This window comes from Bos grunniens, chromosome 2 (assembly GCF_055505025.1).
Source record: "Bos grunniens cultivar Pamir isolate PY7600 chromosome 2, Bosgru_T2T1.0, whole genome shotgun sequence".
Taxonomy (NCBI): domain Eukaryota; kingdom Metazoa; phylum Chordata; class Mammalia; order Artiodactyla; family Bovidae; genus Bos; species Bos grunniens.
The window spans coordinates 8,248,417-8,275,798 of NC_141166.1; the positions used below are offsets into that span (position 1 = coordinate 8,248,417).

Below are 27,382 nucleotides of genomic sequence, written 5' to 3' on the forward strand. Positions count from 1 at the left end.
AGGTCTGTCTAGTCAAGGCTATGGTTTTTCCAGTGGTCATGTATGGATGTGAGAGTTGGACTGTAAAGAAAGCTGAGTGCCGAAGAATTGATGCTTTTGAACTGTGGTGTTGGAGAAGACTCTTGAGAGTCCCTTGGACTGCAAGGAGATCCAACTAGTCCATCCTAAAGGAGACCAGTCCTGGGTGTTCATTGGAAGGACTGGTGCTGAGGCTGAAACTCCAATACTTTGGCCACCTCATGCGAAGAGTTGACTCCTTGGAAAAGACTCTGATGCTGGGAGGGATTGGGGGCAGGAGGAGAAGGGGACGACAGAGGATGAGATGGCTGGATGGCATCACCGACTCAATACACATGAGTTTGGGTGAACTCGGGGAGTTGTGATGGACAGGGAGGCTGCGATTCATGGGGTCGCAACGAGTCGGACACGACTGAGCGACTGGAGTGACCTGACCTGAATTGAAGAGCTCAAGGAAGAGGTTCCATGTGTCTCTGGGACCCTGTTTCCTGTGGCCCCTTCCCTGGCCTCCTCCTAGGCAGTCTAGCCCCTCTGGCTTGGCCTGGAGCCATTCTGAGGAAATCAAGATAATCTGAGAAAACATCTGATCCAAAATCAACCTGAATTGGGGGTTAAAAAAAAAAATCACAATAGGAGACAGCTACTAGTTTATTGGGCACTGCCCATGTGCCAGGCACTGTGAAACACTTTACAGACATGATTTAATCTCAGCCTCACCACAACCCCATGCAGTAGGTGTTACTATCCCCATTATACAGATGAGGAAACTGAGATTTCTAACAGCGATTCATTTGCTGGTAGTCACATGGCCGGGAAGTGTTAAGGCTGGAGTTGGAACCCAGGCGGGCTGAACCCAAGGCTGAGTTTCCAAAGTTGTGAAGTAAGTACAGTTTATAGTTGTGTCTCCTTCAGGCGCCCCATGGCCCCATGTTCCTTTCAAACCCTGCTCCCAGGATAGGGTCTGAAACTCCTGCTGACAGAGAGGGTTTCTGTGTTCTCCCTCCCTGGTGGACCTGCCCTTCACCTGGGGTCCAGCCTCCAGCAGAGGATGGAAGTTGAAACAGTGCAGTTTCAGGCAGTAGGCCTGGGTGGGGCTGAGCCACAGGCCGCACTCGGCCCTGGAGTCTTGCCATCTCGCAGGTTGTTCTGGTTCTGCCCAGTCTGCTAGGAGGCATCCCTTTTCAGGCTCCTTTTTCCCCTCTTTGGGGAATCACAGAGGAGGCAGAGACCTCAGTCTGCTGAATCAGATTATGAAACTGGCCAGGAAAGGAGTGAAGAGGGGTAAGCTCCAGAACTCTGTATCCAGTGTATTAGGAGCCGGGGCCCTGTATCTCTGGGAGGTGTCCTCGCATCAACTCTCTCTCTCTGACTGTGTCCTGCCCTGCAGAGCTCGGCGTGTTCAAGCTCGTTTGCACATGATAGACCTCTGAAACTCTGGCTGGAGCTCTTCTCATGTCTTTTTTGCTCCAAAGGGATCTCAGCCGAGGCGAGGGTCCAGCCTCCTCCTCTGCTGGTTCCTCGAGGGTACCCACCCAGGGCGTGGCTGCAGAGTGAGCAGCATCCCTGGGTGCAGGAGTGACGGCCAAGGATGTGAGCTGGGGGGGTGGTGGGGACAGGAGGAAGCCCCAGGCCTGCCCTGTTCTCCGCTCAGGACTCCCACTGCACTGTTAGGGCCAGGCCTTGGAACAGAGAGTCCAGCTCCGTGGGCGACTCCTGGTCTGGGGCCTGAAGGCCTGGGCTCTCGGCCTCAGTCTTGGACACTGGATCCTCATCACTGGGACACACGAGGGACTCCAGCAGGCCCCAGGGACTTGGACCCTTGTCTGTGGGGGAACATGGGAGGGAAGGAGTCTGCAAAGGGAGGCACCCGGGGTGGCCCTCGATCTGGACAGAGGAGAGGAGGGGCAGCTGGCCCTTTAGGGAGCTTCGTGTTCCTGGCTCCCTTTGGCCTATGGTATCAGAGTCAGAGTCTGAGTCGGTGTGAACCCTTAGACACTGGTGGGAGGATTTTGCTTCTTGGGGGTCCTCCATGGCCAGGGGGGTCACCTCCTGTAGCGAAAGGCCAGTTGGGCTGCAGCTTCCAGCTGGCACCTCTTTCTGGAGCTGCCCCTTAGTTCCGAGGTGTTTGGGACCAGAGCGTGTCACAGGGGGGGAGTCTCTCCCAGACCCTTCCCCGCACATCCCGTAGGAAGGAGGCCAGTTATCCGGGGTGGCCCGTGGGGTGTAGGAGGGAAGCTGGGTCTCTGAGACAGCCTGTGGAGTGTAGGAGGGGGGTTTAGCTTCCAGAGCTCCCTGAGGTGCATAGGACGAGGGCCTGCCCTCGGGAGCAGCCTGGGGGGCATAGGAGAGCACGGGGAGTGCCTGGTGAGGGGGTCCTCCGGAGGGCCGGAGGACGGGGAAGTCTGGCTGCCCAAGGTAGGCAATCTCAGGCAGGCTGTGCCGCGGTGGAGGTCCCAGGGGCTCCGTGGGGTCGGAGACCTTGACTTCGGAGTACTGGACAGGCTGGGCCAGACCACCGGAGCCGCTGAGGTCGAAGACGGGGATCAGGGTGTGCTCCTGGATGAACCGCAGAGGCTGGAAGGGCAGGATGTGCTGGACATTCTAGGCAGGGAGAACAGCATGCCCATTAGAGTGGCTTCTCGGCCCCCCGCCCCCGAGGATGCCATGGGCGCCACGGTCCTCCCCAGGGGTGGGGGCGAGGGCAAGAGCAGACCGCCTGAGGGCTTTTCCAAGATCCACAAACCCTTCCTCCTTTCCCAGGGCTTCCTCTAAGTGCTGGGGCCTCTGTGAAGGAACAGGGCTCTGGCCCTGTTAGCTGAGGGCCACTTCCAGAGTCTGGCTTGGCCAGGGAGAGCGGTGAGTCAGGCTGTGATTTCCCAGGAGGTGGGTATTCTGGAAGGAGTTGACTCAGATTTGGAATGACCTTGGGTGACGCTCCCCAGGAGGTGCTTCAACTGCTCTTCAGCTCCCGAAGGGCCTCATGGAGGGAGAAAGGAGGGGAAGGGTGGGGGAAAGTGGAGGCGGGGAGAGTTTACAGGAAACGGCTCAGATGGGCTTTGACTCGGAGGGGCCTATGGGTCCAACTCCTCCAGCCCCAGACTGTTCAGGCTCTGCAGTGGGCAGAGATGCCACGCTGGGGGCCAGACTCAGGCTGCTGATGTGACACGTGTGGTTTGCTAAGGCTTAATTTAGAAAAATTAGTTGCCAAGACTTGAAACGTGGGAGAGTTCACATTACCATCTGAACTTCTGACTTCATTGGTAAAAAATGCAAAGATGTGGCCACGCTGGGCCTGCGATCCCAGGTGGCAGAGCCTGCCTGGGCTGCCCATTCAGACGGGGCGTGTGCCCCCTTGAAAACGACATGGCTTTTCTGTTCCATACCTTCTCTTCCTGATCCCCTAGCTCTTGTCAGTCCACCCCAGGGGCTGCCAGCCATGTCTCTAGGTTGGCGGGAGAAGCGAAGGAGAGCCGGGAGTCCCTGGGCCCATGCCCTCCCCGGGGCCCCTGCTCACCAGGGAGCTGGGAGGTGGAGGCGGCTTGGTGATGTATCTGTAGCTCAGGTAGCAGAGCCCTGCGACCAGGAAGCCCAGGGAGAACAGGAAGGCACCGGAGAAGGAGTAGGTCCACGTCCGATCTGGTTCAATGAGAGGCAGAGCAGGAAGACTGAGGCTGTCAGTGTGGGTGCTGGCAACTCGGGCCTCAATCCCCAACCCCACCTCTCGGGACAGGCTTGGGAAGGCCTCTTCTACCCCCAAGACTTATGGGGCCAGGGTGAGGGCACAAATGGAGGGCCATACACCATACGTCTAAATATTAAGAATTTATAAATCGTGTTTTTGCATTGTTAAGTAAAATATGTTATGTGCCCCCTCCTTGACAAGTATACTTTTCATAACAACCTGGAAGGCTTGAAGCTTGCTTCTTGGACTCCTCGGGGTGCAGAGTGGAAAGAAGGAAGTGCAGGGGGGAGTTCCTGCAAGCCCAGCCTGGCTTCAGTCCACCCTGCCAGGGGCCTCATGCATAAGGATATGGGCTCAAGTTCATCCATGGCCCCTACAATACCCATCCTTTGGCCACCCTTTGGGCTGCGGGCTTGTCCTCTGGAGGAAAGACCCAAGGAGGAGACCTGCCAAGACTGGACACAGGCTCCAGCCATTGATGCAGGGAATTTTGGGGCTCACAGAGTCCACAGGGATCTGCCCTCTTGGACTTAAGGACCCTTCATCTTGTGGGGAGGGCCATGGCCAGGGCAGGGCTGGAGCAGGACCTTACAAGGGCCCCTCTTGTCTAGGTCTAAAGGAAGTCCTGCCTTTCTGGTGGGGGCTTAGGAAAGAGGCTACGGGAGGGGAGATGGACAATGAGAGGGGCCTGACTTGCCCACATCTCAATCAAGGTCTGAGCTGGGTATTGGGAAGACCTCACTCAGGAGGGACCCTGGGAGGCATCACCCTTTCTAAAGCAGCAGGAGAGGACAGATGAGGGCTTTAGTGCTGAGCCTCCTCCCTACAGTCCTGGGTCTTTGGAATGGGTGCCTGCAGCCAGTTCTTGGCATGACACACTTCCTGTCACCAACCCAAGTGGGACTGGGAAGTAGCTTGGTAAAGAAGAGGTAGCTGGGGTTTTTGTTAAAACTGGTGATTTGGGACTTCCCTGGTGGTCTAGTGGTTGAGAAGCCATCTGTTCCCCATACAGAGAACGCTGGTTTGATCCCTGGTTGGAAAACTCAGCTCCCACAGGCTGCAGGACAACTAAACCACTGTGCCACAAGTAAAGAAAGCCTGTGCGCTGCAACGAAGACCCAGCACGGCCAAAACAAACCACAAAAAGTGGTGATTTGGATTACCCAGTGGTCTTGGCTTTCCGAGTCACCCTCCTTCGGTTCCTGGCGCCTGTGTGGCTTCAGCTTGGGTGATCATCAGTTGCCAGTGACCTTGGAAATGACTGTGAACCCTGGGAATTGTTGGAGACTTTACTTCCAGCCCTCTCCTTACTCCTTCCCAAGCCCCTGTAGCTTGGGTCTCTCTGGGTAGCTTCCCACTTGAGCGATAACCTGTCCCCTGCCACGTGATACTCCCATCATTCTACTGGGGAGAGGACAGGAGATGACATTCTACATGACATGCCTAACGTGACTGGAAAACTGCAGCTCCTTGTGCCAGGACAGGGACTTGGAACACTTCTGCCATCTCACTCATGGGGAAGTAGGAAGACATGACAGAAACAGCACTGGAAAGTGGGGTATTAGAGGTCTGGTTCAGTCACTGATGTGTTGAGCCTACTCTCTTCTGTATGACCGTCTCCAGTCTAAGATTTATTATTAATAATAACAGTAGCCAGTGATGACTGAACTCTTACTACATGCCAGGCACTGTGTAGAGTGTTCTGTCAATGCTGTCCTACCAAACAGATGGCTATGTATGCCCCCTCCTTACAGATAACGAAGCTGAGTCTCAGAGAGGTTAGGTGACTTGAACAAGGTCACACAGCTACTCAGTGGCGAAGCCAGGGTTGACACGTATAACTCTAAAGCTCATCCTCACAGCTGCTACACAATGATACCTTTGTTTCCTTGTCTATTAAATTTGGGGTGACCCAACCCTTAGACCCCTTTCCAGCATCAGGATGCTGGGATGATGGTCCAAGACATTCGGAGAGGTAGATAAAGGAGGGGTCCTGGGCTCTGGGGTTAGACAGACTCCTGGATACAGGGTCAAGGGCAGGATGTTTCATCCTGAAATGGAAGTAAGAGGAATAAATGTACAGCAGAGAGGACTGGCTCTAAACAAAACTGTAGAGTGGTGATTAGAGCCCAGTCTTGAAAATCAGATGAACCTGATTAGGTTCACTGACCAGCTGTGTGATCATGGGCAAGTTGCCTAACCTTTCAGAGCCAGAGTTCCTCCTCTGTAAAATGGCAATGAGGTAACCCAAGTTGCCGGATTGTTGTAAGGATTCAATGAGATAATATATGTAAAGCATTTTGCACAGTGTTTGGCACTAGAGTAGGTGCTTAATAAATGGTAGGACTTCTTATTAATATTCTTGATTATAAAGGATAAGGCACCTTCCATATGTCACCAAGAAACAGTCACCAAAAAGTATGATTCTTATAAAAGCAGCTACAGTCTTAGAAGAAAACGATATCATGAGTTAGATCATGTAGGATATGGGCAGATCAGAAGGATACGGTGGAGTGGTCTGCAAGCTGTCAATAAGCAAGGGGACAGGGGCGAGCCAGGAATGGAGGAGATTCAGCCAGTAGGGTCCGAGGAGAGGGTCACAAATCATATATACACTCCCAGCTCAGTGCCTGTGACATGGGTTTCTTTTTTCTAGTTCTTCCGTTGCCAAGTTCTGTTCCCATCTTCGTTTGGCCCTTTCCCCAGGAAGGGCGCACCCCCTGCAAGTGGCCGGAGCCGGCTGGTCCACCACGCATATCTTCCCAGGAAAACTAAAGCACTGGGACTCGGGTGGAGAAGTCAGTCTCTTACAGGATCTTGGAGAAACCGTTGAGCTGATTTTCTGAACAAAGCTGAGGACCAGAACCTAACTGATGATGATTCTACCAAGCTGCAGTTACACCCTTGGGTCCAGCCTCTAAGCTGCCTGGCCTCTATCCATCAGAACAGAAGTCACCCACTGACATCATTAACCTGAAGATGATGACTAGGGTGGAAACTGTTTTCCAAATCCACCCAATCCAGTGCTATCGCTTTCATCCTCTAAACTTACAGCATTGCATTTCTATCTCTATGAAAATAAACGCAAATAAAAATATCATGATGCTACAATGAGAGTCGAGTTTCACTGTGCTAGAGGAAAGGAACATGGGATACCACCTCCTTGAGCCAGTGACTCAAAACTATTTCTATAGAAGCGTAGTGATGAGAGTGTCTTCCCTGGAATTAGGCCTCGTTCTGTCTGTCACCACCTGTGCAATGTGGGGCAAGTTACTTAACCACTCTGTACCTCAGCTTTCTCAGTGGAACCAAGATGCTTCATGGATAGCTCATGAGAACTGTGTTCTGTAGTGTCTGGTCCCTGGCTGGCACTGCAGACGTGCTGTTATAATCACTGCTATTTTTATTTGACCTGGGAAGGTAACGAGGGGTCTTTTTATCTTTTCTGCTCTCCCATCAGCAGATTATTTCCCAGGATGTCTCACTTGAGTTAATATAAAGTTGAATTTGCTTTGCCAGGATACACACGCAGTTTGCCAGAGAGAGGAAATTCGGATGTAGGCTGGAGGGTAAACATTTGCTATAATAACCCACCAGCTAACTCATTTATGGATAAACAAAGATTGCCTTTAATAATACACTGGCCGTCCTTCTGTGTGTGTTTTTTTAAGAGTGCGTTCGAGCCTCATCTGGGTTATCAGGCGGAAAGCACAGAGTCAAGGTGTGAATTCAGCAGTCCCCCCTCCCTCTGGCTTCAGCGGAACTTACCTGGCAACGTCTTCACTCGGCACATGTAGGGGGTGCTCTCCTTGAACAAGTTTGGAATACAAATCATGATGGTCCCAAGGAACTCCGTGTCAGGGGTCAGGCCGACAAACTCAAATTCTCTCTGCTTCCCTTCAAGGTGCTGAATTTGACAGAGAACGCAGAGCAACATCTCTTATACACCAACCTCCATAAGGAGCCTGCTTACAGCTCTGCCAGGGTCATTGTGCTCAGTAAAATGGTACGACCAGCTGCCCAAACCATACACTGGTAGGTCAGTCTGCAGTGCTCCATTCCCAGTCCCCCGACTTCTGGTTTCTCCCTAAAGCCAGTGAGTTGCAAGCTCAGTGTACTTTCACTTGGAACAGCATCTGGCATTTAATATGCACTCCATAAATACTAGTTGCTGTTATACTACCACCATCAGGGTGGCACCACCACCACCACCACTGGCACCATCACCACCACCATCATGACCACCATGACCACCACCACCACCACGACCACCACCACAATCACCACCACCACCATCACTATAAAGGATAGAAATGGTATGGACCTAACAGAAGCAGAAGATATTAAGAACAGGTGGCAGGAATACACAGAAGAACTGTACAGAAAAGATCTTCACGACCCAGATAATCACGATGGTGTGATCACTGACCTAGAGCCAGACATCCTGGAGTGTGAAGCCAAGTGGGCCTTAGGAAGCATCACTATGAACAAAGCTAGTGGAGGTGATGGAATTCCAGTGGAGCTATTTCAAATCCTGAAAGATGATGCTGTGAAAGTGCTGCACTCAATATGCCAGCAAATTTGGAAAACTCAGCAGTGGCCACAGGACTGGAAAACTTCAGTTTTCATTCCAATCCCAAAGAAAGGCAATGCCAAAGAATGCTCAAACTACCACACAATTGCACTCATCTCACAAGCTAGTAAAGTAATGCTCAAAATTCTCCAAGCCAAGCTTCAACAATACATGAACCATGAACTTCCAGATGTTCAAGCTGGTTTTAGAAAAGGCAGAGGAACCAGAGATCAAATTGCCAACATCTGCTGGATCATGGAAAAAGCAAGAGAGTTCCAGAAAAACATCTATTTCTGCTTTATTGACTATGCCAAAGCCTTTGACTGTGTGTATCACAAGAAACTGTGGAAAATTCTGAAAGAGATGGGAATACCAGACCACCTGACCTGCCTCTTGAGAAACCTGTATGCAGGTCAGGAAGCAACAGTTCGAACTGGACGTGGAGTTCAGTATACGTCAAGGCTGTATATTGTCACCCTGCTTATTTAACTCATATGCAGAGTACATCATGAGAAACGCTGGGCTGGAAGAAGCACAAGCTGGAATCAAGATTGCCGGGAGAAATATCAATAACCTCAGATATGCAGATGACACCACCCTTATGGCAGAAAGTGAAGAGGAACTCAAAAGCCTCTTGATGAAAGTGAAACTGGAGAGTGAAAAAGTTGGCTTAAAGCTCAACATTCAGAAAATGAAGATCATGGCATCTGGTCCCATCACTTCATGGGAAATTGATGGGGAAACATTGGAAACAGTGTCAGACTTTATTTTTTGTGGCTCCAAAATCACTGCAGATGGTGATTACAGCCATGAAATTAAAAGATGCTTACTCCTTGGAAGGAAAGTTATGACCAACCTGGGCAGCATATTCAAAAGCAGAGACATTACTTTGCCAACAAAGGTCTGTCTAGTCAAGGCTATGGTTTTTCCAGTGGTCATGTATGGATATGAGAGTTGGACTGTGAAGAAAGCTGAGTACCGAAGAATTGATACTTTTGAACTGTGGTGTTGGAAAAGACTCTTGAGAGTCCCTTGGACTGCAAGGAGATCCAACCAGTTCATCCTAAAGGAGACCAGTCCTGGGTGTTCATTGGAAGGACTGATGCTGAGGCTGAAACTCCAATACTTTGGTCACTTCATGCGAAGAGCTGACTCATTGGAAAAGACCCTAATGCTGGGAGGGATTGGGGGCAGGAGGAGAAGGGGATGGCAGAGGATGAGATGGCTGGATGGCATCACCAACTCGATGGATGTGAGTTTGAGTAAACTCTAGGAGATAGTGATGGACAGGGAGGCCTGGTGTGCTGCGATTCATGGGGTCGCAAAGAGTCGGACCCGACTGAGTAACTAAATTGAACTGAACTGAACCATCACTATCACCATCACCACCACCATCATCACCATCACCTCTCCATTCTTCCTTCTTCTAGTTCTTCTTTTCCTCCTTTTTTTTTTTTTTAAATAAAATAACAAAACCCTTTGACTATCCATCAGTCTCTTGCCTCCTCATTGCTTCTGTCTTGACTGGACCTCAATATGTTTGTCCTGGACTCTTGCGGTGGCCTCCTTACCAGTCACTGGTCTCTGGTTTCGGCCCTGTCCACTTCCAAATTTAACCTTGTGTCACAGTGATCGCTCTAAACAATTAATATAATTGCAAAGCTCCTCTATTCAAAAATCCTCTGATGGTCTAGGTCACATTACAGAGTGAAAACCCCTGGCCCCTGCCCACTTTGTTCACTCACCTCTCCTTACAGCTTACCTAATTGGTACTTTAGCCTCTGGTGATGTTGAATGCCTGCCACTCCTGCAGACACTTTGCTTCGGAAGCAAGCCCTTGCCTTTTGTGTCTGCCCATCCCCCTGCTGGAGCTGCTTTTCAGTTCTTACCCGCTTGTGTGTCTCGAAACTCCCTGACCTTGACTCCTTCCTTGGCCGCCTCATCCCTCCTTCTGGCTCTTCCTACCTCTCTGACCTGATTCCCTCCTTCTGACTCTTCCTGCCTCTCTGACCTGATTCCCTCCTCCTGGCCCTCTTCCTGCCTCTCTGATCGCTCTTTTACTGCTTTCAGCCCCTCAGTGTTGTTTTTCTGAAAGTTTCACTCTTTATCTATTGTTTTTCTTCTTCCACCAAGTATTTTTTGTTAATACTTTTCTTGATCTGTGGCTCCTGTGATCATCAATGTGTGGATAACCTCCAAACTGATCTCAGTAAGATCTATGGAATTCCTGGGGCACAGTGTCAGCTCTCTCCTGAACATCAGTCTGTGGGCTTCTCTAACTTCACATGTCTAAACATCCTGATCTCCTCTCTCTCGGGTCTGTCCTATCCCCAACCCCAAACTGGCAACTGTATTTGATTCCCTAGTTCAGTTCAGTTCAGTTGCTCAGTCACGGCCGACTCTTTGAGACTCCATGGACTGCAGTACACCAGGCTTCCCTGTCCATCACCAACTCCCGGAGCTTACTTAAACTCATGTCCATTGAGTTGGTGATGCCATCCAACCATCTCATCCTCTGTAGTCCCCTTCTCCTGTCTTCAATCTGTTAATAATAATCTGTCTTTCTTGTTCTAATATCCAAAGCATAGATCTTAAAGCCATTTTTTGACAAATGCTCTCTCATATCCTTTGTATATAATTGCCCTGAAATAATCCATAAACTTTTCTTTAAAGGTCTAGGACCTATGTTCTTGGGAGTTTAAAGGCTAAGAATTTTCTTCTTTGGTTCTTTGCCTTTCAGCTATGCCTTCCCTTTTCCAGGCATGTGGAGGCCAAGATTTAGGGTATTTACGGTTTTTTTTTTTGAAGGGGGTGAAGAAGCACATATAAGGATTTAACAGGTTATTACTTTATGGAACGCATATGGTTGAAATGATCATGTGATACAATTCCAGCAGAGTTTTCAAGGTCCAAAGAGTCCTTCCTTCCGCAGTTTTTTACTGCCTCCATCCTGGTTCAGGCCCTTACCACATCCAGCATGTACCACTGTGATGGCCTTCTGACTTCCCACCCTGATCACTCTTTCATTTCTAAGTTTGATCTTTCTTCTTTCTCAGTAATTTACAGCTTCTATTGGACCAGTCTCCCCTAAATAACAACTATAAATTCTGGTCAAAATAAAAATTACTTTTAGGTATTGGAAAGTGTATAAAGCAGGCAGATACTGGAGAAAGGAGAAAGGGGTGGCACTGAACGAATTTCTCTCTCTCTTTAGTATCTTTGGGCCTGAGGACAGGCCCCCATTTATACCATGTGGGATGGGTAACAGCTAGACAAAACCTTGTAATCTTACCAGTTTCAATAGCCAGAAGACAGAGTTTAGGGCAGTCATGAAAGTTAGAAAGTGAGGGGAGAAACCACAGATAGGAGAAGTTCCTAGAGAGGGAGGCCTGAATTCTATGTATAAATTTTGTTCAAATTTTTGGCTGACGCCTAAATACACACTACTGGAGTAGACTCCAAGCAGTCCAGGTGACGTTTGAACTGAACATCACATAGCTGAGATTTTGGAGCTTGAAGTTCAGCCAAATTAAGTGCGTAAGGGACGGAGGAGCCTGGTATGGTGGGCTGCAGTCCATTGGGTCGTGAGGAGTCGGACACAACTGAGCGACTTCACTTTGACTTTTCGCTTTCATGCACTGGAGAAGGAAATGGCAACCCACTCCAGTGTTCTTGCCTGGAGAATCCCAGAGACGGGGGAGGCTGGTGGGCTGCCGTCTATGGGGTCGCACAGAGTCAGACACGACTGAAGTGACGCAGCAGCAGCAGCAGTAACAGCAGCAGCAAGACAAACAAAAATCAGTACTCTTTGGAGGAACATAAGAGAACCCAGTCCTTTCAACATATCATTCACAATGTCTGGGATGCTTTCCAAAATTTTTAGGCATATAGAAAAGAAGAAAATATAATCCATACTCAGGAGAAAAGACGGTTAATTATGACTTACTCCCAAGATAACCAAAATGTTTGAATTAGCAGACAATGATTTTAAATTCAGTTCAGTCGCTCAGCTGTGTCCGCTCTTTGCGACCCCATGGACTGCAACACACCAGGCTTCCCTGTCCATCACCAACTCCAGGAGCTGGCTCAAACTCATGTCCATCAAGTTGGTGATGTCATCCAACCATCTCATACCCCGTCGTCCCCTTCTCCTCCTGCCTTCAATCTTTCCCAGCATCAAGGTCTTTTCCAATGAGTCAGTTCTTCACATCAGGTGGCCAAAGTATTGGAGATTCAGTTTCAGCATCACTCCTGCCAATGAATATTCAGGACTGATTTCCTTTAGGATGGACTGGTTGGATCTCCTTGCAGTCCAAGGGATTCTCAAGAGTCTTCTCCAACACCACAGTTTAAAAGCAGAGTTCTTCAGTGCTTAGCTTTCTTTATGATCCAACTCTCACATCCATACACAACTATTGGAAAAACCACAGCTTTGACTAGATGGGCCTTTGTTGGCAAAGTAATGTCTCTGGTTTTAATATGCTGTCTAGGTTGGTCATAGCTTTTCTTCCAAGGAGCAAGCGTCTTTTAATTTCATGGCTGCAGTCACCATCTGCAGTGATTTTGGAGCCCAAGAAAATAAAGTCTGTCACCGTTTCCACTGTTTTCCCATCTATTTGCCATGAAGAGATGGGACCGGAAGCCATGATCTTATTTTTTTGAATGTTGAGTTTTAAGCCAGCTTTTTCACTCTCCTCTTTCACTTTCATCAAGAGGCTCTTTACCTCTTCTCTGCTTTCTGCCATAAAGATGCTGTCATCTGCATATCTGAGGTTATTGATATTTCTCCCAACAATCTTGATTCCAGCTTGTGTTTCATCCAGCCCAGTATTTCTCACGATGTACTCTGCATATAAGTTAAATAAGCAGGGTGACAATACACAGCCTTGATGTACTCCTTTCCCAATTTGGAACCAGTCTGTTGTTCCATGTCTGGTTCTAACTGTTGCTCTTTGACCTGCATACAGATTTCTCAGGAGGCAGGTAAGGTGGTCTGGTATTCCCATCCCTTTAAAATTTTTCCACAGTTTGTTGTGATCCACACAGTCAAAGGCTTTGGTGGAGTCAATAAAGCAGAAGTAGAATGCTTTTCTGGAATTCTCTTGCTTTTTTTATGATCCAAAAGATATTGGCAATTTGATTGCTGGTTCTTTTGCTTTTTGTAAGTCCAGTCTGAAAATCTGGAAGTTCTTGGTTCATGTACTGTTCAAGCCTAGCTTAGAGAATTTTGAACGTTATTTTGCTAGCATGTGAAATGAATGCAATTGTGTGGTAGTTTGAGCATTCTTTGGCATTGCCTTTCTTTGGGATTGGAATGAAAACTGACCTTTTCCTGTCCTGTGACCACTGCTGAGTTTTCCAAATTTGCTGGCATATTGAGTGCAGCACATTAATAGCATCCTCTTTCAGGATTTGAAGTAGTTCAGCTAGAATTCCATCACCTCCACTAGCTTTGTTCATAGAGATGCTTCCTAAAGCCCACTTGACTTCCTGTAGCAGGATGTCTGGCTCTAGGTGAGTGATCACACCATTGTGGTTATCTGGGTCATTAAGGTCTTTTTTGTATAGTTCTTCTGTGTATTCTTGCCACCTCTTCTTAATATCTTCTGCTTCTGATTAGGTCCATACCTTTTCTGTGCTTTATTGTGCCCATCTTTGGATGAAATGTTCCCTTGGTATCTGTATTTTTTTGGAAGAGATCTCTAGTTTTTTCCATTCTATTGCTTTTCTCTATTTCTTTGCACTGATTACTTGGGAAGGTTTTCTTATCTCTCTTTGATATTCTTTGGAACTCTGCATTTAGATAGATATATCTTTCCTTTTCTCCTTTGCCTTTCACTTCTCTTCTTTTCTCAGCTATTTATAAGGCCTCCTCAGACAACCAACTAATAGAAGTGTGCCTAAGAAAGTTAAGGAAAATGTGCTCATAATGAATGAATGATTTTGCAGTAACATATAGAAACTATAAAAACTAGAGACTTAAGAACTGAAAAAAAAATCTAAAATAAAAATGCGCACTGAATAGTCTGAACAACAGATTGGAGATGACAGAAGAATCAAAGAACTTGAAAACAGATCAATAGAACAGACAAAATTAGATAGTGGTGATGGTTGGAAAATTTCTTGAATATATGAAAAAACTACATATCAAACCCACATCTTCTGCATTAGCAGGTAGATTCTTTACCGCTGAGCCACAAGCGAAGCCCCAAATATAAGGCTAGAGTCACTATATTAATAGTAGATAAGGTAGAGTTCAATAAAAGAGTATTACTAGAGATAAAAGGGAACAATTCATAATGATGGAAGGGTCAATTCACCAGGAGGCTATGACAACCATATTTGTAACTGTCTGATAATAAAGTTTCACATATGCACAGAATTAAAGGGGAAAAGAGACAAATCCATAATCACAGCTGGAGATTGTAATACTCTCAGCAATTAAGAGAACAATAGAGCTCCCCCAAATCAGGAAGGACATAGAAGATTTGATTAACACTCTTAGCCACCTGTATCTAATTGGTATTTGTAGAGCACTCCACGAAACACCCGCAAAACACATATTCTTTTTGAGGGCATGTGAAACATTCACCAAGATAGCCCATACGCTGGGCCATAAAACAAGTCTCCATAATGGAGTGAACTCATACAGAATATGTTCTCTGGTCACAAACTGAATTAAACTGTAAATCAGTAACAATAAAATATTCATTCAAACCCCAAATATTTGCCAAAAATGAGTGGTGATAAAGCCTCTTCCTGCTCAGTAATCGCTACTCACTCCCCTTGATGACTGAAGCAAATAAAGACTCCTGATTCCTCCGTCTGCCTTCCAGACATCTATAGCATGGCCCCAGCCTGTCTTTTTGGGGTTAGCATTGTTCCTCTCCATCAGTGGTTCTTAAACTTTAGGGTGAGTAGTGATCATTGGGTTCCTATTAAAATTCAGATCCCAGAGGTGAAACTCTAGAATTTGATGAAGCAGATTATAAGGGGGCCCAAGAATATGCATTTTAAGCCAAGGAGGTAGGAGATTGTGATGCCATTGGTTTGGGGCCAGGTTTATTTGTTGAGAAACTGTTCTACATGTCCCTATGATTCAGCTCAAATGGGTAGTTTGGCGCTTTCGAACACTACCCTAAGTTTCCCTGCTTTTCTCTCTGATCGTAGTGGGACAAGGTGGTGCAAGGGGGAGGGGAGGAATGTGGGCTTAGAACAAAGCTGGCTTGGAGTCTTGACTACGCTATTATTTGCTGACCAGTCTTGAGCAAGTGACTTAACCTCTCTGAACCTCTGTTTTCTCAATCAGGAAATGGAGCTAGAATCACCTACTTCATAGTGTTGCGATGAGCAATAAATGACACAGTCAGCATATATTACCTGGTACACCTCAGAAACTGGTATTGGCACAAGAAGTCCCCTGTTCTAGAGGTTCTTTCCCGTCTCTCTGTGCCAACACCTCCTCTCTCAGTCCAGCTGCCCTGTCTCTCACACACTCTTGTTTCCCTCTACCTCTAGCTGTATAAATTCTTGCTTTCATTCTTGCCACACACATTGGATTATAAACTCCTTGAGTGCGGGAATAGCTGTTCAATGGAATTATGGATTAGCGGCTCACACTGCAGGGGGTAGGGGGACTACTTCATATTTTTTTTTTCTGAATACAAAAAGAAATGTGTAACATTTGACAGTTTATGCCCCTGCCTTCCACCTTTCATTATTACTGATCTTAAGACACTGCTTGTATACAGTTCCTTCAAAAAGTGGAGAGTCAGCAAAAAGAATTGCAGCAGTAGAAATTGATTCTTTGAGTACAAAATGAAGCAGGGCAAAGAATAACAGAGTGTTACCAAGAGAATGCACTGGTCATAACAAACACCCTCTTCTAATAACACAAGAGACAACTCTACATATGGATACACCAGATGGTCAATACCGAAATCAGATTGATTTTTTTTTTTTTTTTTAACAGCCAAAGATGGAGAAGCTCTCTACAGTCAGCAAAAACAAGACTGGGAGCCCACAGTGGCTCAGATCATGAACTCCCTATTGCAAAATTCAGACTTAAATTGAAGAAAGTAGGAAAAACCACTAGACCATTCAGGTATGATCTAAATCAAATCCCTTATGATTATACAGTGAAAGTGACAAATAGGTTCAAGGGATTAGAGCTGACAGAGTGCCTGATGAACTATGGATGGAGGTTTGTGACATTGTGCAGGAAGTGGTGATCAAAACCATCCCCAAGAAAAACAAAGGTAAGAAGGCAAAAAGTTTCTCTGAGGAGGACTTACAAATAGCTGAGAAAAGAAGAGCAGTGAAAGGCAAAGGAGAAAGGGAAAAATTTACTCAACAGAATGCAGAGTTCCAAAGAATAGCAAGGAGAGATTAGAAAGCCTTCTTCAGTGAGCAATGCAAAGAAACAGAGGAAGACAACAGAATGGGAAAGACTAGAGACATCTTCAAGGAGTTTGAGTAAGCTCAGGGAGTTGGTAATGGACAGGGAAGCCTGGAGTGTTGCAGTCCATGGGGTCGTACAGAGTCGGACACGACTGAGTGACTAGACTGAACTGAACTTCAAGAAAACTAGAGATCCCAAGGGAACATTTCATGCAAAGATGGGCACAATAGAGGACAGAAACAGCAAGGACCTAACAGAAGCAGAAGATATTAAGAAGAGGTGGCAAGAATACACAGAAGAACTGTACAAAAAATGTCTTAATGACCTGGATAACTATGATAGTGTGGTCACTCACCTATCACCTAGAGCCAGACATCGAAGCATCACTACGAATAAAGCTAGTGGAGGTGATGGAATTCCAGCTGAACTACTTCAAATCCTGAAAGAGGATGCTATTAATGTGCTGCACTCAATATGCCAGCAAATTTGGAAAACTCAGCAGTGGTCACAGGACAGGAAAAGGTCAGTTTTCATTCCAATCCCAAAGAAAGGAGATGCCAAAGAATGCTCAAACTACCATACAATTGCACTCATTTCACATGCTAGCAAAATAACGCTCAAAATTCTCTAAGCTAGGCTTGAACAGTACATGAACCAAGAACTTCCAGATGTTCAGACTGGATTTACAAAAAGCAGAGGAACCAGCAATCAAATTGCCAATATCTTTTGGATCATAGAAAAAGCAAGAGAATTCCAGAAAAGCATTCTACTTCTGCTTTATTGACTACACCAAAGCCTTTGACTGTGTGGATCACAACAAACTGTGGAAAACTTTTAAAGAGATGGGAATATCTTACCTGCCTCCTGAGAAATCTGTATGCAGGTCAAAGAGCAACAGTTAGAACCAGACATGGAACAACAGACTGGTTCCAAATAGGGAAAGGAGTACATCAAGGCTGTATATTGTAACCCTGCTTATTTAACTTGTATGCAGAGTACATCATGAGAATCGCTGGACTGGAAGAAACACAAACTGGAATCAAGATTGCTGGGAGAAATATCAATAACCTCAGATATGCAGATGACACCACCCTTATGGCAGAAAGTGAAGAGGAACTAAAAAGCCTCTTGATGAAAGTGAAACTGGAGAGTGAAAAAGTTGGCTTAAAGCTCAACATTCAGAAAACGAAGATCATGGCATCTGGTCCCATCACTTCATGGGAAATAGATGGGGAAACAGTGGAAACAGTGTCAGACTTTATTTTTTGTGGCTCCAAAATCACTGCAGATGGTGACTTCAGCCATGAAATTAAAAGACACTTACTCCTTGGAAGGAAAGTTATGACCAACCTAGGCAGTATATTGAAAAGCAGAGACATTACTTTGCCAACAAAGGTCCATCTAGTCAAGGCTATGGTTTTTCCTGTGGTCATGTATGGATGTGAGAGTCGGACTGTGAAGGAGGCTGAGTGCCGAAGAATTGATGCTTTTGAACTGTGGTGTTGGAGAAGACTCTTGGGAGTCCCTTGGACTGCAAGGAGATCCAATCAGTCCATTCTGAAGGAGATCAGCCCTGGGATTTCTTTGGAAGGAATGATGCTAAAGCTGAAACTCCAATACTTTGGCCACCTCATGCAAAGAGTTAACTTATTGGAAAAGACTCTGATGCTGGGAGGGATTGGGGGCAGGAGGAAAAGGGGACAACAGAGGATGAGATGGCTGGATGGCATCATTGACTCGATGGACGTGAGTCTGAGTGAACTCCGGGAGTTGGTGATGGACAGGGAGGCCTGGCGTGCTGCACTTCATGGGGTTGCAAAGAGTCGGACACGACTGAGTGACTGAACTGAACTGAACTGATGGTGATTCCAATAGTCATGTATGGATGTGAGAACTGACCCATAAAGAAGGCTGAGTGCCAAAGAATTGATGATTTTGAACTGTGGTGCTGGAGCAGACTCTTGTGAGTTCCTTGGACAGCAAGAAGTTAGAGATCAAGCCAGTCGAGCCTAAAGGAAATCAACCCTGAATTTTTGTTGGAAGGACTGATGCTGAAGCTGAAGCTCCAATACTTTGGTCACCTGATGCAAGAGTGGACTCATTGGAAAAGACCCTGATGCTGGGAAAGATTGAAGGCAGGAGGAGAAGGGGATGACAGAGGGTAAGATGGTTGGATGGCATCACTGACTCAGTGGACATGGGTTTGAGCAAACTTCAGGAGATCGTAAGGACAGGGAATCCTGTGGGGCAGTCCATGGGGTTGCAAAGAGTTGGACATGACTTAGGGACTGAACAACAAAAGAAATTGATTCCAGTATTTTCCAAAATGGACATGTGCGAATGTTAATAGAAGATGTTCTTCAGAATGTTAGAAGGCATTAGACAAAACAAATCAAAACATGTAATGAAAATAAGGGGGCTTTCTCTGATCAAATATATGTGGGAACAGTTGTATTAAACAAACTGAAACTGGAGTCTTGAGTTTGCAGGACTTGTCAGAGTCTTTAGCACGCTATTGTGTTTGTGAATCTACAAGAGTAGGCTGTAGATGTATTCTGGGAAATGCTGATTTATATAATACATCTCACTTCTACTTAAAGCAATGCAGAGAGGAAAATGGGTTTTGGAGGCAGGGAAGGACCATGGTGGTATGTATATTTACCCTTCATTTACCATTTGATAGGTGTGGTTGATGCGCAGCTTTAAGTGGTAGAGTAGGTCCTGGAAGATGTTCTCCAAGGTCAGCTGGTGGCCATTCTGTGCGCGGATTGGTGTGTAGGTGGGATGGACGATCATCTGGATGGATCTTACCTTGGGGATACAGGTCACATCAGGTGGTTTGATGCTAGCTAGAAAAGGGAGAGAGCAAAAAGAAATGAAACAGTTGGAATCAGCCAGAAGTGTCTGAGAGGCTGCCATGGACCTTGGGAAATGATTCCTTCCTACTGCCTCCCACTCCAACCCCAGCCATGCTTCTGAAAGCATCACCTAAGTTAACAGGTGAGAAGAGAAGCGACTGGTGCTTGGGCGTAAGGCTGGCGAAGAGGTAACCAAGGGTGGTGGGAAGAGCCCAGGGAGAGGGGCCTGTCCCCCCAGGCTGATCACATCCCCCAGCCTCCACACACCCCCAGTCTACTGGCAATGAGAGATTTGGGGAGTGATGTTTCAACTGTGCATCCTGAAGAGTGTTTGTGGTTTCCAATATCATTGCTGCTGCTGCTGCTGCTAAGTTGCTTCAGTCACGTCCAACTCTGTGTGACCCCATAGACGGCAGCCCACCAGGCTCCCCCGTCCCTGGGATTCTCCAGGCAAGAACACTGGAGTGTGTTGCCATTTCCTTCTCCAATGCATGAAAGTGAAAAGTGAAAGTGAAGTCACTCAGTCGTGTCCGACTCCTAGCAGCCCCATGGACTATAGCCTACCAGGCTCCTCCATCCATTGGATTTTCCAGGCAAGAGTACTGGAGTGGGGTGCCATCGTCTTCTCCGATATCATTGTGTAGCCTCAAAGGCAAGGCCTAAGACTTCAGTCTCTCTCAAGATGAATTTTCCAAATTAACCAAATGACCTTTCCTGGTTTATAGAACCTTTTGTAAATTTGGTGAATGCTATGGTTCTTTGCTCCCCCAAAATGTACATATACAAAAATCTTGCAAACAATTTCAGGGATTCATGTCTCCCCCTGAACCTAACTTATAAAAAGTCCTCAAGGGTCCATTGACCTCCAAGATTAAAATGATCTGCACTAAAAGAATGTTTGCTTCAGTTATTTATTTAAAAACAACAAAATCCTGATTCCTTCCAAAACGGAATCAGGGAAGTCAGTTAAAGTACCTCCATAGAATGGATCATTTTTGTAGTTGTGAGATATCATGATGTGGAAAAGCATTTAATGACATGGGTAAATGTTCATGATACCATGATATGAAAAACAAACCACCAGATCACAAAAGTGGAGATACAGCTGCTAGTAACTGCGGTTATGTTTAAGTGTTCAGATTATTTGGGCTTAGTTTTATTTTTCTTTTCATATTTCTATATTTTCCAAATTTCCTACAGTAACTATGCATTAATTGAACAAGCTGAGAGACAATATAAAATAACTTGCTGAATTTTATTTTTTATTTTCCTAAAACACCATGTGACTTTTAAGTCAGTTAGTGAACATCACCTGCTTAACTTGTGTGAGGAGTTTGGCGACTCATCCATTTATCCACCCATCCATCTAATTTCATCAGTTATGTATGGAGCATCTCCTATGTGCCAGGCGCTATGTTAGGGACTAGGAATCCAATGGGTCCTATGCCCATGCATGCCTTCTTGAAGCTCACATTTCAATTCAGATGATATCCATGCACGCAAACAATAAAGACAGGTTATGATCTGAGCTCTGAAGTCAGTGACTAGTTTATGGTGATGGAAAATAGCAGGTGATGACCTGTATAGTACAAGGGAGTTGTTGGGGCTGTGGGGCAGGGATGTTCACTTAGGAGGTGATGTTGAAACTGAAACCATGACTGAGGATTGAAAAAGAGTCAAAGAAGGAGTAGGTGGATGGAGTTAGGAGGCCTTGGTTGTGCTCAAGTGGCAAGGTGAAGGTCTGCATACAAGAGGTCTAGAGATGGAGAAAAATGGAGAACCACACGGGAGATGCTGTCCAGTCTGGGGGGTCTTCCCTAAAAGCCACATCCTTAACTGGCCCTGAGAGGCAAAGCCCTTCTGGACGCTCCACCCACTCCAGAGGGTAAAAGGCCATCCTCCCACCTGCATCCCGTGCAACGAGAGGGCCCCACTCACTGTGCTGCAGTGAGCTGAAGCGGTTGGTCATCTTGGTGGCAGACCGGCCTGCTCCGTCAGTGGCGGTGACCCGGGCGTAGTAGAGCTCAGTGAGGTTGCTCGTCTCCATGGTAAGGTTGCAGGATTTCTGGGTGATCCGCTGGCAGCCCTCCTTTTCCAACCACTCTTCCTCTCCATACCTGTGGGCAAGGGAGGGGCTGGAGCACACCTTTCATGAACAGGTTTGGCAGCCAGCCTGTGGTTTATTAATATTGATAACGATATCGAATATTTACTTAGCACATGTGTCCCAGGCCTTTTATGCAGATGATCTGTTAGTCTTCAGATCAACCTCACAACAGTGTTGTGAGGCTCACACATTATTAATATCTTCCTTCCTTTTCAAGTCAGGAAGCTGGGGCTTAAGGAAGTAAAATTTGCCCAGGTATTTGCATCATGCATGCAGGGAGCCCGGATGTGAACTCAGACGGTTTGAGTTCATGTTCTGGGCACTGTTAGGCCCATTTACAGGCCAGGGACCTGGGCCTCGGAGAGGACAAGTGACTTGCCACAGGATGAAGTGGCAGGACCAGGAATGGAACCCAGGTTTACAGATTTCTGAGCCCATGCAACTCCCCTCTCCTGCCTGGGAAGGGAGATGAGCGGGAATGGGGCTGGTGGGGGGCTGGAGGGGGTGAACATGACTTTTTGTTGACTTGCGTGCATGCGTGCTAAGTTGCTTCAGTTGTGTCTGACTCTGTGCAACTCTATAGGATGCAGCCTACCAGGCTCCCCTGTCCATGGGATTCTCCAGGCGAGAATACTGGAGTGGGTTGCCATGCCCTCCTCCAGGGGATCTTCCTGACTCAGGGATTGAACCCACGTCTCTTACGTCTCCTGCACTGGCAGGCAGGTTCTTTACCACTAGCGCTACCTGGCTGTTGACCTAGTCTTCCCCAAATAACAAAGCAATGGTTGGGCATTTGTTTTTTGCCAGAAACACATGCTAATGACTCATTTAACCCATCCAACAACCCTAGGAGGAAAATCTTATTGCTATCTTTACTTCTTGGATGGGAAATGGAGGCTTGGTGAATTTATCTACCTGCCCAGGGTTATAGGATGAGGGGCTGGCGTTTGCCTCCAGAGCCCATACTTGTAACCATCATTCTAACCTCTCCCTGCAGAAGAAACATCAAGGAGCAAAGCCATGCCTTGGGGGAGAGTTGCTGAGTGACACCAGTCTGGGTCCGAGGGGGACATGGGGACATATGGAAGAGGGGAGGGTTTTCTTTCGTTTCAGAGCAGAGTCAAAGGGGTAATGTTGCTGGGGAGCCTACGTCTTATACTGGACGCTGTAGACGGTGTCGGGGGCACTCTCCAGCCTGCCGTCCCACGTCAGGATGTTTTCGAAGTTGCTGGACTGGAACTTCACGTGCTGAAGGAGATCTGAGGTGTCCTCAGTGATGTGAGCTGCCAGAAGTGGGAGCAGGGTGAGCAGATGGGTGCATAGACCCTGCCCTAGCCCCCTTTCGAGCTGCCCACCGAGGGGGTGAGCCAGCAACCACTTAGCAGGAGACGGTGCTAACTGACCCTCCCGCTCCCCTTCACTTCTTTTTTTCCTTTTTATTGAGCTATGATTCACATTCCATACAATTCACCGCTTAAAATCATATAGTTCTGTGGTATTCTAAATATATTCACAAGGTGGTGTAGACCACGGCCGCAGGTCTAGTTCTAGGACGTGTTTGTCGCCCCCAAACAAATCTTGTGTCCGTGAGCTGTCATTCCCATCCCTCCCCTCCTCCCAGCCCCAGGCAACCAACCAATAATCTACTTCCTGTCTCAATGACTTTGCCTATTTGGACATTTTCTATAAATGAAGTTATCCAATTGGCCTTTTGTGTCAGGCTTCTTTCACTTGGCATCATGTTTTCAAGGCTCATCCGTATTACGTAGATTGGCACTTATTTCCTTCTTGCAGCTGAATTCTATTCCATTGTGTGGATAGGTCACATTCTGTTTATCCTCCATCAGCTGCTGGGCACTGGGGTTGTTTCCACTTTTTGGCTATTTTGAGTAATGCTGCTGCAAATGGTTGTGCACAAGTTTTTTAAGTGGACATAAGCTTTTGGTTCCCTTGGGTAGGAGTGGGATTTCTGGGTCCTACAGTGATTCTACGTTGAACTTTTGAAGAGCAGCCAAACTGTTTTCCGGAGAAGTGGCTGCACCATCTCACATTCCCATCAGCGATGTTTGAGTGGGTGTGGTTATTTCACATCCTTGTCGACACTTGCTATTGTTGTTCATTCATTTCTCAGCACCATCTGAAATCAGTGTTCTCACCAAGGGAATATTTTAGAGGTACTCAACTAATGTCTAAAAAGTAACTTTCCTAGAACCAGTAATTTCAAGCAAGGGTGGAGAAGATGTTTGTGAATCCCTGCCTATCTGTTGGTGGGTCCAGTCCCTGCCCACCCACCACACACCTGCTGAGGAGGGCACAGGCTCCTTCCCCAGCTCCACGGGTTTCATAGGGGCAGGATGCTGACTGAGGCCACATACAGATTCATGGGGTTGCAAAGTCAGACACGATTGAGTGACTGAACCGAACAGGCAGCGTGTCCTTGGGGAAGCTGTTTAAGCCATTAGAACTTCAATTTCTTCAGCTCTAAAATGGAAATAATTGGACCACAGCAGCAACTACCTTGTCTGAAATGCAAGTCAAGTGCCAGGCACTGGGCTAAGTCTCCTCATCCAGTCCTCCTGACCACCTGATGAGGCAGGTTATGCCCATTTTATGGATGAGGAAAACTGAGGCTCAGAGAGGCAGGGTGCAATACTTGTCACAGCAGTTAGCCTGCTTTTGGGGTCAGATACAATGGGCCAAGGAAGGCGGAGCAAAGGCCAGAGCCCCAAGAAGAGGACCCAGGAGGAGGCACTGACCCTGAAGCAAATCTTCACTGTAAATGAGAGCCCTTGACTTACAAATAGATCTCCTCTCAGCCCTCCCAGCTTGGTCTGAGGAAAGGAGGAAAGCACAGGAAAATGGCGACCAGAGCGGCAGCTGGCTCTGCGCATGCTCAGAGGGCCTGGTTGGCCGGGGAGGGAAATGAACAGGTGCAGACCCAGCTGAGTCAAGGCCGTGAGGCCCATGTGTACATGTCTTTGATGTGATGTGTGCCCTCTCCCCGCCCCCAACCCAGTCAATGACGATGGCCGCCAGAAGGTCCAGAGAGTGAGGGAGTAGAGAGTTATTTACTCCTCTACTCCCAGTCTACATACAGGATTTCTGCAAGAGGGGTCCATGGGCTTGGGAGGCATTTGTGGGGAAAGGAAAGTATCTCAGGACAGCCCGACTCTGCTGTGTATCCGTCTGCTAAATCTAAGGCCATATCCCTCTTTGAATCTGGGTGGGTCAGGCAGGCCCAGCAACTGCAGAATTCTTTGTGTTCTCGGAGCCCCCAGACTCAGGTCTTAGGGGCGGGGGGTTTCTTCCTGCCTCTAGCCAATGTGATGGGTATGGTGCTGAGTCCCACGGTGTGGCTGGGATCTTGTTTGGATCTGAGTCTTGGCAGAACTGGGGTCTGTTCTGGAGCGAGGGATTCCCAGATGGCGCTAATGGTATAGAAGCCGCCTCCCGATGCAGGAGACAGAAGAGATGCAAGTTCGATCTCTGGGTAGGGAAGATCCCCTGGAGGAGGATATGGCAACCCACTCCTCTAATTCTTGCCTGGAGAATCCCATGGACAGAGGAGCCTGGCAGGCTACGGTCTATAGGGTCACACAGAGTGGGACATGACTTACCGACTGAGCATGCACTCACTGAAGGGAGGGGTCCTGGATTCAGAACCGGGTCTTAAGTTGAGGCAGGGAGCCCACTTGACGTCAGAACTCAAGGGTGACTTCAGGCAAGGCAGTGAGGTCAAGAGCAGGCAACAGAGAGGGATTTGAGAGAAGGGCAGGGTGTGCCCGGGGGTGGGCTCAGCTATGGTCTGCAGGGGGAGGGTTGCTGGTTGGAGTCGGTATCTTGGGTGGGCCATGTGGGTTTGGAGAAGGCAGGTGGCTGAGGCTGGGACATGCTAGGGAGGTGAAGGGCCCAGGTTGGACGGAGACGGGGACCCATTTCCAAGAGGGAAGTGAGGTTGGCTTCCTGAAGTCAGGTGGGTGGACCTTGGCAGATCCCGCCTCTTTTAGGGGCTGTTGAGGGATAACAAGATCTCCCCCTTTTCTCCTGCCTACTCATTCCTTTTCCCTCTCAAATTCATCATCGGCTCCTCAGCCCACGTCATCTCTGTGCTTCCTGGGTAAAAGTCTATGTTGTGAAATCGTGGGGAGACGTGTATTGTCTAGAGATTGACAGCCTGGGAGATCTGATCAAAGCAAGTTTTTGCATTTCCTAGGAAAAACAATTCTACGTCAATCAGTTGGGAAGTTAAGGACAAACAAGCAAAAGCAATTCAACTTGCTCTGGAATCAGCCAAAGAATTCCAAAGAAGGCGTCTCTCCAGAGTGAACTTATAGACTCCTAACAACTTCCTAAAGGCTGGTACCCCTGGGTCCAGAATCGTGAAGGGCTGATGGCCCCCAGCCAGAATGGATGAGGGTCTGGAGGGACAGATCTTGGGTCTCTTGAGGGGGAAGCATCAAGTCTCCTGAACTTATCATGAGTTCAGTGTGCTGGGAATGCCCAGCTTGATGCCCAGGGGAGGGTGAACTGGAGGGCTGGGACAGCAGCTGGAAGCCCCGTGGATCCGTGCAACACACAGCGGGCACAGTGTTGGAGGGGCTGGAAGTTCCAGCCCTTTATGGCCTTCACCCTGCACTTGAGCTTGAAGGGACCTTGTGGCGGCCACCCCTCCCCACTCTTCAGCTGGGACTATGCTTTCACTTTCTCAGAAAGTTCCCTGAATTTTATTAAACATCTCAGGGAGCAGAGAGACAATCTAGGATCTCAAGCATTGGTCCTGAAGTTCTCCATAACCATACATCAAAGAATCTACTTTATTGGCTGTGAAGACTATGCCCTTGAGTCCTGTTTTCTTAAGAGCGCTGGTGTTTGAAGACCTCTTAGAGCAACAGACCTGAGCACTCTGTGAGAAAGGGCTCTTTCAGGTCTGGCACAAGGGGCTGGCAGAGGCTCCCTTGGGTAGCATGGAAGGAGGCAATGGCCGGACTCAAGCTTTGTCCATCCTGATGCTTCCTCACCTCCCCATGTCAGGCCAGTGCCAGCCAGAGCAGAGGAACAGAAGCACAACTTCTACCAGAAAGATGTGAGTTGTCCAAGGATGTCTGTCTCCCTCAAGCTAGTTCTCCATCCGCTGGGGTGGGAGCATCCACAGATTCAGACGGGTGAGAGTCTTGAGGGTCAGTTGAGTCTCTGGAAGAACCCAAGAGCTGAGGGACCCCCTCTTCCCCCCCCCCCCCCCCCCCCCGCCCCAGCAACCTGAGCTGGTATCTACTTCTCCCCGGAAACTCACACTGCAGCCCAGCAGAGAAGAAACTGAAACTGGTCATGCTGGGGCTGGATGGGGTTCCAGGGGGGATAGCCCTGATCATCAACTCCTGGGGAGGGGCACGTCTGACCGCAGGGTGATGGGCACTCACCGAGCAGGGATCCCGCCGCCAGGATGGTCAGTAGCGTCCTCATCGGGGCCGGGCACAGGGCCCTCTCTCGGTCTCCACTTCAGACTGAGCCCAGAGGGAGGGCTGAGAAGCTTTGGCGCCTTGGCAGCTGGCTCCACCCAGGCACGAGGGCGGGGAAAGGAGGAAAGGTGGGACCTGGGCAGTGGGGAGCTGGGTACAAAGGTGCCTGGTCCGTGTGCTTCAGAATTCCAGGTCCTGGGCGGGACCCAAGGGAGTTCCCTTCCTAATTGCAGAAAACAGCAACAGTGACAGACTGGCTTGTTTATCTGGTCCGGTGGCTGATTCAT

At 47.9% G+C, this 27,382-nt stretch overlaps 1 protein-coding gene across 3 annotated transcripts; it reads right to left on the bottom strand.

Moving 5' to 3' along the window:
* Positions 1–653: 653 nt before the first annotated feature.
* On the bottom strand, positions 654–27,382 carry IL22RA1 (interleukin 22 receptor subunit alpha 1). Of its 3 annotated transcripts, XM_086365193.1 has the most exons (8): positions 27,057–27,192; positions 25,257–26,829; positions 22,790–22,922; positions 21,471–21,649; positions 19,348–19,523; positions 7,469–7,607; positions 3,533–3,654; positions 654–2,619 (listed from the first exon to the last, which is right to left on the bottom strand). In XM_086365193.1, the coding sequence occupies exons 4-8, from the start codon at positions 21,577–21,579 to the stop codon at positions 1,666–1,668; spliced, it is 1,500 nt and encodes a 499-aa protein (XP_086221319.1). In that variant the 5' UTR covers positions 21,580–21,649; positions 22,790–22,922; positions 25,257–26,829; positions 27,057–27,192; the 3' UTR covers positions 654–1,665. The 3 variants fall into 3 exon arrangements, with proteins under 3 accessions (XP_086221319.1, XP_086221312.1, XP_086221303.1); XM_086365186.1 differs by lacking the exon at positions 25,257–26,829 and having other exon boundaries at positions 27,057–27,367; XM_086365177.1 differs by lacking the exons at positions 22,790–22,922; positions 25,257–26,829 and having other exon boundaries at positions 27,057–27,382.

Bases quoted from the DNA above. Each gene is read 5' to 3' on its own strand.
- IL22RA1 (XM_086365177.1), bottom strand. From the start codon at position 27,382: ATGAATCAGCCACCGGACCAGATAAACAAGCCAGTCTGTCACTGTTGC. The intron at 21,650-27,056 runs GTGAGTGCCCAT...CCTTGCCCACAG, and splicing joins GGCGGCGGGATCCCTGCTCG to GTATGGAGAGGAAGAGTGGT. The intron at 3,655-7,468 runs GTAAGTTCCGCT...TCATTGAACCAG, and splicing joins CCGAGTGAAGACGTTGCCAG to ATCGGACGTGGACCTACTCC.